Below are 11,724 nucleotides of genomic sequence, written 5' to 3' on the forward strand. Positions count from 1 at the left end.
TTTAGTCAAAAACCCATCGTGGTTATATCTTTGCAGCGTGGATGTTTGTTATAAACAAATTGACTTCTGTTAATACTCATTTTCTAGTTTCGGTTTCGTGTTGTCGCAGTTTCTGGACCTGCCAGTCAGGCCGCCAGAGGAGTCACCCGTCGCGATCGTTGCTGAACCGCTTCTTGCGCCCTGCTGCTTGTTTGCGATCCTTGATTTTGACTCATCGCGGAACCTCTGTTCTTGATAGTTGATTCTGACTCATCGCGGAACCTCGTTTTGTTTTATCGTGCTTCCTGTTCTGGATTGGTGATTTTGACTCATCGCGGTACCTCGTTTTGTTTTCCCGTTCTCGACTCTCTCGTCGGAGCACCTTATTTTGTGCTCTTGTGCTTCGATCGTGTTCTCGTTCGTTGGATTTCCACTCATCACAGAACCTCGTTTCATTTTCTCGTGAATTTGACCTCGATTGTTTATTTGCACTCGTCGGGGAACCTCGTCTTATGCATCTTGTTCTCGGTGGTTTACTTTGACTCGTCGCGGAACCTTGTTTCGTTTTCGCGAGTTCTTTGTTGACTCTCGCTCCACCTCGGTTTGTGCTGTTGATTTTCTGGATTGTTAACTTTCATCTTTGCATCCCATTATCTATTTATCAATACAGGCTCGTCGCGCGCCCGGCTCGCCCGGCTCGCCCTCTTGACTTCGCGCGAAAATGAGTTTTTGTTTCGTATGAACTCCTTGCGCGAATCGTTCAGCGTCGTCGCTTCGTCTCCGTTCTTTCACGATGGAAGACGACGGCCGACCGAACCGAAGAAAGAGATATATCGAAAAAGGTACAGAATACATTGTGCCAAAGTCTACGCTGCACTACCAGAAGACAGCGCGGATGTCCACGTCTGCTCCAAGTCCAGCAACTTCACCGAACTTGTCGCCCGAGCTGACTCGCCGTTCGACCTCGAGCACCGACACACCCCAAGAGGGCACGCCAGCGTCCGACGGTGACCTGACCGCGTCCGATGAGGAACAGCAGTGGGGAGGAGGAGGTGAAGATGCACACTTGCTGTCAGACTTCGAAGGAAGCATGTCGGAAGACAACAATCCGTCGGAGGATGGCCCCTTCACGTCGGAAGATGACACCTTCGCGTCGGAAGATGACACCTTCGCGTGGGAAAGCAGCTGTCCACGTGACTTTGTGTCCGTCACCACGGACGATGAGCTGATGGAGCAGTGTTTTGCCCATTTCGGCACTTCGACCCTACCCCACTCGAGCACAACCACAGCATCTGCCGTCGCAATGCTTATGTCTCTTGTTCACGCCCACAATTTTACGTGGACTGCGTTGGATGACATCCTTAAAGTGGTAAACAAAATGTTTGGACAGGAGGAGGATGTTCTTCCAGGTACTAAATACCTGTTCCGAAAGTTGTGGGCTCGAAAAACTTCGGGTATGTCAAAGAAATTTTTCTACTGCGAGAGTAACAACTGCACTGGATTGCTTGAGCCTGACCAGTCGGGGAAGTTAACATGTGCCGTGTGCCAGGCCTCTGCTGATGGTGATGCAGTTCTCAAGGCTGGGAGCTACTTCACGATCCTGAATGTGCGGGAGCAGGTTAAACATGTCATATCCAAAACCAAGCAAGCTCTCAGCGAACACCTCACTCTCCTTGAGACACTCGCGGACAGTCCAGACGTGAAGGACATAACCAGCGGTTCTGCGTACCGGAGCCTCAAAGAGACCGGCGTGCTAAAGACGGGTGACCTGACGTTAACTGTCAACACCGATGGGAGCCCGGTGTTCAAGTCCTCCAACTCCTCAATCTGGCCAATCCAGTTTACAGTCAGTGAGCTTCCACCCGAGAAAAGGTTCACCAACACAACGCTCGCTGGATTATGGTGTGGGAAGAAGCATCCCAACATGCTGCAGTTCATGAGCAAGTTTGCCGATGTGTTGGTGGACGTGGAGCCAATTCAGTGGACGTGCGGAACAGTCAACCACACTTCAAAAGTGCACCTCCTCTGCTGCTGTGCAGATGCCCCTGCACGTGCAGCTGTGCAGAACCACGTACTGTACTCGGGGTATTTCGGATGCCCCTGGTGCCTGATCAGAGGAGAACACATTGGAGGTAAGCTGATAGCAAATCTGTCCCTACCTTTGTTATTCATTATATATTCAATGCAGCATGCTGACATTGAATTAAACATATTTTATTTTATAAGCCACTGCATTCATCGCTCAACGAACACTTGTTCAGGATCCAGATTTCGCACATTTTTGCAGCTATTTTTGCATTAACCTTGTGTTTCTGCAGTACACTATACTTCGTTTCACGTTATGTTGTACCGCAGCGAACGCTAGAAGCGCGAGCTTATAGCGTTGGCAGCCGCTCTTAACTCACGAGAGCTTGTGCCGCTGAGGTGTGCCCCAGAGCAAGGAGCTCGCGCTTGCAGCCTTTTCTGCGGTACATCATAAGGTGAAGCAGAGTATAGTATGCATTTCACTTGGAGCATGAGGTATGGCTTTTCTCTTGAAAAATGATGTTAGCCGACAAACAAAATCAGTAATTAAATTTTTTTGTTGCAGGCTGCATACGCTACATTCAGGAGGACCCGGAGCCAGCTGGGAGGACAGCAGAGTCGGTGGCAAGGGACGCCAAGCTTGCCGAGAGGTTCCGCGAACCCGTGGAAGGCGTTAAAGGGGTATCTGCTCTTGCCGCAGTCCCCAACTTCGACCCTGTCTGGGGATACCCAGTCGATTATATGCATTGTGTCTTGCTGGGGGTCACAAGGCAAATAACGGAGCTGCTTGTAGCGTCTTCAAACTCGGAGTGCCAGTTCTACATTGGTAAGCTTGACAGCTTAATTACGGTTCTTGGCTTGAGGCTCTACTGCTGTGTGTACACTGTATACTATCTCTTATTCTGACAGGGCAGCTCAGTCATCTATGCATGGGCATGAGCACTTTTAACTTTGGCTCTGCTGCATGACCAGTCTTGCACAATTAACTGTAAATTATGTTATTTTTACTAGCTTGATCTTCTGCAAATGTATTGCTGGCCAGGGTGTCCAAATATTGCATCCATGCTAAGCTTTCTTAAATTGAAGGGGCCGAAGTGTTAGAAACTCAACAAAGTATACTTGACAAATAACGTTTCCATGTTGCAGCCTGGAGCATGAGGTAGGAATTAACTATCCATCTGTGGTTGCACTATGTGTGGGTTGCATGGCACAGGGACATCAGCCCACAAAGCCCTACTGCAGAGAATGTTCTGTTTCACAGAATGGCTACAGCATTTTTCCTGCACTGTGTATGCGTGGTCTCTCTTTCTGCTTCATTTTTTTTTTTTGTTTTTTGTTTATGTAGGAGGCTATGCTACTGCATAAACCTGGCAGTTGTATTCTCCTCGCTTTCTCTTGCCCTGTCACTCCTTCAGCACTCTTCTCTGAGGCAGCACATCTGTTGCCATACCTACCGTCTAAACTCTCCCCATGCCCCAATAGCTCTAGCCCAAGCAAGCTGACAGCCAGAGATGCTACTCATGAGAAATTATCAATTTTTGTGACTTGTTTTAGTGGCTGGCAGACAGTACACAATAAGTAAAATTCGGTTTGGATGCTTCAAGACGAGTTAGACAGGAACTGTTATTAATATTTATTGGACAAGCAAGAATGGTAAAAAGGGGAGCCTGAATGATTATAACGTTAATATAGGGCAGAATTTTTTTCGAAGCCTAAAAATTCTGACATTGTTAGTGTTTGACCTAACCATGCCACTGATAGAAAGTTTGTGAAGTTGCTATATTATATTTTGCACATCCAGGGAAACCAGCAGTGCTCGGTGTGGCGAACCAGCGGCTACTCAAGATCAAGCCTCCTCACTGCATCACCCGGCTCCCGAGATCCATCCTCGAGAGGGCTTTCTGGAAAGCTAGTGAGTGGAGGCTCTGGCTCCTTTTCTACTGCCTTCCCTGCACTCTTGGTGTGCTGCACCCCCGCTTCTGGAGGCACCTGGCTCGGCTTGCGGAGGCTGTTCACCTCCTGCTGCGCATGGAGATCAGCCCGTCTCAGATTAATCGTGCTGGTAAGCAAAGAGTTTGTCTGTCACACTACCTTGTGCAGTATGAATTACTGCAACCAATCATTCTGCTAACATTGTTCAAGAGGTGATGTTTTGCTCTAGGTGAGGAGCAGTGACTAGGCCTTCTCTTATCTTGGTGCTGGTAATTCAGGGCTGGTAATTTAAGCCTCGGTTTGGTCGGGCAGTTCGGGGTATTTTTTACATATTGTACTATCGGGGAAAAATGAAATGCAAACAGAGGAGCGCGTGGCTCGTGGTACAGGCTGCGCCACTTGGAAGTGAGCCTAGGGGCGAGGGTGCGTGGCCTGCTCTGATGTGTTCACGCCCTTCGCACTGCGCTCCCCAAGCTTCGGCAGCACGCTTCTCAGTGCGCTGAAAGCTATCACTGCTATCTTTGCTCGCTCGGCGCGTGCAGCGAGCTTCTTCGCACCGCACGCGCTGAGCCAGCAAAGATAGCGGTGATAGCTTTCAGCGCACTAAGAGGCGCACTGCTGAAGCTTGGAGAGCGCAGAGGGAGGGGCGTGAACACATCGGAGTAGGCCACCCACCTTCGTCCCTAGGCTCACTTCCAGGTGGCGCAGCCTGTACCGCGAGCCACGCGCTCCTCTGTTCACATTTCATTTTTCCCCGATAGTACATATTTTTCTTTTGAGTATTATGTTAGACCTAACCATTAGCTTTCTCTTTTTTAGCTTAATTATTTCTGTAATTTGCCTCAAGTTATAGTAAACTTTGGAAAATTAAATCATCCTTTCCAGGTTAATTTGAATATACACAGGCTTACGAATTGTTTGTTTCCTACATGTGCAGCATTTTGTGCATCACAGACTGGGTCTGATAGCACATATTTGTGGCATAGCTTTTCATCTTGCTTAGAAAAGCATTCAGACTTTGTGCCTCTTTGTTTAACCATCAAAGTTAAACCAGTCAAAGATCCTGTGCGATTGCAGATGCCACTGGTGCAGCACCTGCTGCAACACGTCAAGCTTGCCTCCAGCAGCGTAGTTGGCTTTTTCCGCATGAAGAATGACAGCCCTCATAGTCTTAAAGAAGCGCTGCAAACTTAAACTGCTCAGACCACGTGTCAATACAGAGAGGTGTGGCTGGCACCTTTAACACGGTCGTGTGGTCCCAACGAGGCACTGCAGACACTCCAGACGCTCAAACTCTAACATGGGTTGTGTGCAGGCAGGTAGCCAGGGGGGTGGAACCATAGAGCCCGGCCCCCCCCCCCCCCCGAAATCTTCCATTTTGCTGGGGCCTCCTCTCTCCCCTCCCCGTTATGCAGCATTTCGTCATGGGCGGGCCCCTTGAATCAAAATTCTGGCCACGTGCCTGGTTGTGTAACTACATAGTAGTGTGACCGTGCGAACAGAGGGCATTCCAACTTCCAGTAGGTGGTTTGGTGTGGCCTTAACATCAACTGCTGCCACTCCCGTGACTCGGTACGCTGTCACGCGGCTGCTTGGCTGCAGTGTACTGCTGTACCGCGCGCCCTTCACTGCCATATGTTCATTCCGTGCATTCCATGCCAATGTGTTGTTTCGGTATACCTGCATGTGCAGTTCAAAAATGAAAGAGCTTGTAAAACAAACAGGCAAATGCCGCAACCCTACTGGTACAGCCGACAGAACCTGTAGCAAAGCTAGGTATTCCGAAATTGCGACTGTTTTGTCTTTGTCAGCGGTAAGATGCTTATTAGTTCTGAATATAACTTGACCCCTCGCAATTCAGATTTCGAAGAAACTAAAAATGGTTCCACCAATAATCATGTAATAATGGCATACATATAAATTGTTACTACATCGTACACCACCTTTTTCTATGTTCTTTGCAGAAACACTGCTCAAGAAGTTCGTGGCGCAGGTTCCCGTCCTCTACGGTCAGGCAGCCATGACCTTCAACGTCCATCAGCTGCTGCACCTGGCGAACACGGCCCGACGCATGGGGCCGCTCTGGGCCAACTCGGCCTTTACGTTCGAGTCTGGCAACGGCCAGCTTTTGCGGCATGTGACGGCAGCCAAGGGCGTCCCTGGGCAAGTGATTGAGCGTGCGATGATGGCCCAAGAGTTGGACCTTGTCCTGAGCCATCAGCTTCTGCCCCAAGACACTAAGGTCTTCTGTAAAAAGATGTTGGGCTATGCCCACATCAAGGAGGCGTCTTACACGCCTGGGGCCTGCCTTTTGGGCAGTGCCAAGCCGGGACTTGACTTCTCACAGGATGAAGTCACTGCCCTGCAGGAAACTCTCAGTTTCTGCCCATCACCAGTGATGGAGCATGAACGCCTGATCCTGGCAGGGCAGCTGTGCCATAGCATGAAGTACACGCGAGCAAAGAGGAGGAATTCCTCTATCATCCAATGCAAGGATGGTCGGTTTGGTGGAATTTGGCGAGTACTTTACCTACGAGATGAGGATGAGTGTGTGATCCTGTGCAAGGAGCTTGTGCGCAAGGAATCCAGCTTGCATTTTCCAGGACACATTGTTGAGATGGTGATGATGCCAGAAGACATATTTATGGCTGTGAAGCCAGACGACGTGGCCCAGGTGTGCCTTGAAGTTAACTTTGTGCAGGATGGAGCTCTATATGTCTGCTTGCTTCCCAACAGCATTGAGCGTGACTAAATGAAGTCTGCCACCAACCACCATTGGCGCCCGTCTGTTCAGGCTTGTGCCCCGTGGCGCCACCACCTCTCATCGGCATGTGAGACGCTCTTTAGTTCCGCAGGCCCGCGTGGGCTCTGCTCTTCTTTTATTTTTACGGGTTCCCGATTTTTGGTGAAGAGCGATTTACAACAAAAGGGAGAGCACATCAGGTGCATGCAAGTGTCTGAAAACAAGTAAAGTAATCCCTTGTTATGGAGATCGCTTTTATCAAAGTTCAACATGGTCCCGACCAAGATGCACACATTTTTTACCAGATTATTTGAAGCGTATCGGCGGCCGACCATGCTTGTTACGAAGGCCGCGGTGCCAAAAGCATGCAAACCTACACGGGGGCACATGGAAACCCTTGCGTTCCCTCGCTCTCCACCGAGGCAAAGAAGAGACTGGGAAAATGGCAAACAAGAAAACAAAGTAAGCGGGTGATGGAGGGCAGACTGTGTAGAGCGCCACTTCCGATGTCGATGCGGGGACGCTGCCAGACTCCTCTCGGAATTGGGTCAAGGGATCGATGAACCCGGAAAAGATAATCCCTTCGGGAGCCTTGATGCGCGCGCACCTGCAACATACTACATGCACACATGCGTCGTATGGGAGATTTGGAGTGTTTACCAAAAGTCACTTAGATCTGAGAGGTTGAGAAAAGTGGCCAATTCAAGTCCGAAATCGCCAAAAAATTCTACATTCCGGCATCGGCTGTTCGACACTGTCCACCATTTTGCAGAACGAACAAGGTATTGGACGGATTCGAGTCGTTCCTTATGCAAGAGAAAGCGCGCGCCCACTACCCAAAGATGAAACATTGCCAACTGCCTTGCGCATAATGGATTTTCTCTCATGAGCATGCTTGCCAAGCCGGCGCACGATTGCCACAGCTGCAATGATCTCTACAGGAGTGTGTAAGAACATGTTGGCAAAGCCACCGAGGATAACTTAGATTCGTTTGCGTTTGTCAATGCGAACATCCCGTTGTTGGTCCTGCCACGGATGCCACGATCGTAGACCTTGCGTGCGGCTAGGGTAAACACGAAGCGATGTCTGAGGGGCACCTCGGGAGATGCTGATGACTGCGGAGGCGCGAAACATCCTGTTGCTGCTTCGAAACAAAGTGGAGCGCAGCAGCGGTGACTGTGTTTGTGCAATGCCTAGAGCAGTTCAAGGAGAACTGATGCCTAGACGAAATTATCTGCACACTCCACTTAATTTTTTTTTACTCGGCAAAGCTGCCGCGAGATCTTCATACCTAAGGTTTTTTTTATTAAATATATGGTCTTTTGTATTTTAATATACAGCCTGTTGTATTTTAATACCGGAACTTAAAGACAGCTGGACGAAGGACCAGCTGTTTCATCTTCGTCTTCCATTCACTCCTCGTCTTCCTTTTCCACCCCCTGCGAGTACTTCTTTCCGCCAGATACCAGACACAACATAATCCCCCCTTTAAGAAAAGTTCCTTTAGGGGACTGTCTGTCTGGTGGATTCCTGCTCCTCTTGGCCCTTTGTAGAATTAGGGGAACTAGTTGTGCGTCAGCACCATCTTCCCCGAGCCCTCTGTTGTCCTCATGTGACTGTGATCCGACTGGAACATATATGCTCGCGATAACCGCGACGAATTCCAGCATCCTCCTCCTGATGTAACAAGCGTCTTTTGGCCGACCGCTTTCTGAATTCGTTCAGGTTGTCCGAACGCTGGTGTTCCCTTCGCTTGGTGTTTGGGAAGTTTTAAATTGCACATAATCTCCCACGCTTTAAATGGTCTTGCTCTGCATCTCTCGTCTGTGTACTGCTTGCTTCGTCGCTGGTAATCGACGATGTTTTGACGGAGCTGCTGCACCTCGATATGAACTGGTTTCTCGAAATTTGGAAATCCGACGATGTCCATTTTCTTCCGCATTCTACGTCCATGAAGTAGTTCGGCCGGGGAGAGTTTCGTCGCCGCATGTGGTGTACTACGGTAGATGCCCAAGAACTCAGTCAGGCTAGTATGAATGTTATTTTGTTTTTGTATGGTAGTCTATAGCTGGACGTACCCTTTTAGAACTCTATTGAATCTCTCCATCTGCCCGTTTGCCTGTGGGTGGTAGATGGCAGACCGACGGTGAGAAATTCCTCTTGTGTCCAGGAACTCTCGGAATGTGCTAGACAGAAACTGCGGACCATGATCCGAAACATTCACGTCCGGGTATCCTTTTCGGCTAAAAATCGTAGTTAGAAAGTTGCAAACAACTTCAGCCGTTACTTGTGTAACGGCTGAAGTTGTCTGCCAAAGTAACCGCAAATCCAAATTCTAGAGGAAGTCGGTAAAACAGTCCAGCTGTGTCAATTCCTAGCTGTTTCCATGCGCCTGATGGAAGCGCCACTGGTTGAAGAGGTGATACTGTTGTAACTGCTGTCTTGTCGTTTGCCTGACATGTGTTACAGTCTTTGATGCAAGATTCTACTTCAATCTCCATCCTGGGCCACCAGAAGCGCTGACGTAGACGCTGCTTCGTTCTCACACTACCCGGATGTGACTCGTGGGCTAAGTTAATGAGTCTCCATCGGATTGAAGTAGGTGGTACCAGCATTTCTCTCTGTAGTAGCATGCCGTCCACCCAGGAGAGCTCTTCTCGTAGTTTGTAGTGCAGGGACAGTGCTGTGTCTCATTGCTGTTCGAGACCATCCCGTTCCGATACATTGTATCACTCGAGGCAAATCAGGGTCTTGTTTCGTTTCATTTTTGACCTCTTGTGTGTCTATCGAGTATAGGTTGTGTACCAGGCATGCGAATTCTTCATCTTTGCATGTCTCGGAGTGGTCGGAGCCATTCCGAGTGTCTGCCCTTGTCAGCACTGTCGCCATGTTGGGCATTTTCTTCACTTCAGTAGGTATTGTCACGTTAGGCAATGTGGCTGCTACTGGAACCGGCTTGCCTCCAAAAGCTGGTAGAAGAACAGGTGACACGTTATCCTTTCTGTCTGGTGTAGCTCCTCTCGCGGCGGTGGCTGCCGGCTAGTCATGGTGCACACCAGATGTGGTATTAGATGACCTGCACAGAGTAGGACACTGGTTTGTTTCTTTTCAAAACAGCTGACCGCAACTACTTGGATCCTTGTCTGAAGTTGTCATTATCAAAGAATGGGATGTCGACTTTTCTACTTGACAAGAGGCTTGTTGAAGCTGGTGTGTCCCGAACTTGTTTCCAGCAACGCCTTTATGGTATTCATGTGCATTCTGAGGGATCTCACCATCAGCAAGAAGGTAGAAGCAGAGGCTGCACGAAGCATTCTGCAAGGCCATGGCTGCTAGAGGAATGGGACAAAGTCTGAACTTGACAAATGTGCCTTGGAAATAGAACTTTTCTAATGTAAATTGGTAGCCATTGCTGCTAAAGATGGTTTGAGGTCCATCTCTGCTGAGGATCTCATGTAGCCGAGCAATCATATTTGCAGCTGCTGCTGGTTTCATAGCGCAGACTTCCCACTACTTAAAGTGTGCATCGACTGCGACCGGAAATAAAGGTGACTGAAAGAGCCCTTAATGTACAGGTCGACTATGCCATGGTTCAGATTGCCATGTGCAAGGGGGCTTGTGAAGGTAAAGCAGGTTTTTGCTGACATGCATGACATATCTTCACCTGGCTTTCAAGGTCTTTGTCAACTGATGGCCAGCAGGTGTAACTCAAGCTTGCTTTTCTTTTGAACAATGCCTGGGTGCCCGTCATGTAGCTCTGGTTGACCAGTGGATGCAGTTTTGGTGGCACCCCCACATGCATGCCATATATCAGGCATCCTTGATGCACTGTCAGTTCGTCTGTGGAAGAATGGATTGAGGTTGCCCCCAATAATGTAGGACGGCCAGCCCTTTCTTGTAAAATCGAGCACCACGCTCAAAGTAGGACACGGCCTGTGTGTCTTGCGATATTGTGGACCATCGCAGGTGTACACCTTTCCAAGAAACACTCGACCCCAGGGGCAACAAACCATTTTCGATCCCAGTCTTTGGGTTTGAGGCTAGACTCACCGGCATCCCTGCTAACCCTAACCGAGTAGACTGATTTCGATAGGCGCAGCCCAGTTTCAAGCACTGCTGGCAGCTATAGTCTCGTCTGTTCCCGCTGTATTTTGTGTTTCATGGACGCCATACGATGTGACAACCTTGCTAGGATAAGTCCGCAGGCAAAGCTCTGTTGGCTGCATTGAAGACCATGCAAACAACAGGCGCTTTTTTTTTGTTGTGCGATCACTGAGATTGCACAACACACCTATGTCAAGTTTTATGCATAGAGGCAAATAGAGAACTATATAGCTCCTACGGAGCAGAGTAGCACAATCATTTGATCAACGTGTTCTGCCGACAACATGGCCGAAATAGCAGCTCGGCGGCGCGAGTCACGTGGTACTCAGGGTTCCAGGAGGCGGCTTGTGCCCTATGGGAGAATACATGGAGATCGACGCAACACGGCTGATTAAAAAATAAACGCCGAGTTAACACTTTTCGAAACTAGTCTGTCGTGAAGTTGGTAAAGCACCAAACACTTTATCAAAGTTTTCACAAGATTGAATGCGTGTGAAAATTTTGAGAAGGCAATTTCCAAGGCAACAGCGTTTGAAGCAGACGATTTTTGTACGCAGTGGAGATGGACTTTTGGGTTGGCCGGAGCGGGTCGCGTGAACGCTGTGATGTCGCCGCGTCGTCTGCTGCATGATGCCGCTCAGGCAATTTTTTAAAAACTATGACGTCCTTACGTGGCACACGACATAGCGCAAATTATTAAACAATTTTCTCACGTTCTCCATGCATTTCTGACCGGAGTTGGAACCTCCGGGCATTCGCCGCTAGTCGCCGAGAGATGGCGTTCTAGATTGCGCTACTCTGCTTTGAAGGAGTTATATAGTGCTCTAGAGGCAAACTGTCCACAACAATGTCGATTATAATAGGTGGTCGCATCGTCGGACCCACACTCTGTAAACCTCCGCCAGTTTGTTGTGCTGCTGCGAGCTTGTGCGTTTTCTGTA

At 49.0% G+C, this 11,724-nt stretch overlaps 1 protein-coding gene across 1 annotated transcript; it reads left to right on the forward strand.

The window, feature by feature from the left end:
• Window positions 1-733: 733 nt before the first annotated feature.
• Window positions 734-6,688, forward strand: LOC115324388. Its single transcript, XM_040209594.2, has 4 exons — window positions 734-2,111; window positions 2,570-2,830; window positions 3,806-4,066; window positions 5,901-6,688. The coding sequence occupies exons 1-4, from the start codon at window positions 773-775 to the stop codon at window positions 6,686-6,688; spliced, it is 2,649 nt and encodes an 882-aa protein (XP_040065528.1). The 5' UTR covers window positions 734-772.
• Window positions 6,689-11,724: the final 5,036 nt, after the last annotated feature.

This window comes from Ixodes scapularis, unplaced genomic scaffold, assembly GCF_016920785.2.
Source record: "Ixodes scapularis isolate PalLabHiFi unplaced genomic scaffold, ASM1692078v2 ptg003260l_1__unscaffolded, whole genome shotgun sequence".
In the NCBI taxonomy this organism is placed as follows: domain Eukaryota; kingdom Metazoa; phylum Arthropoda; class Arachnida; order Ixodida; family Ixodidae; genus Ixodes; species Ixodes scapularis.

Coding starts and splice junctions, on each gene's coding strand:
- LOC115324388 (XM_040209594.2), top strand. CDS start 773: ATGGAAGACGACGGCCGACCGAACCGAAGAAAGAGATATATCGAAAAA. Junction 2,112..2,569: donor CAGAGGAGAACACATTGGAG/GTAAGCTGATAG, acceptor TTTTTGTTGCAG/GCTGCATACGCTACATTCAG. Junction 4,067..5,900: donor GTCTCAGATTAATCGTGCTG/GTAAGCAAAGAG, acceptor TGTTCTTTGCAG/AAACACTGCTCAAGAAGTTC.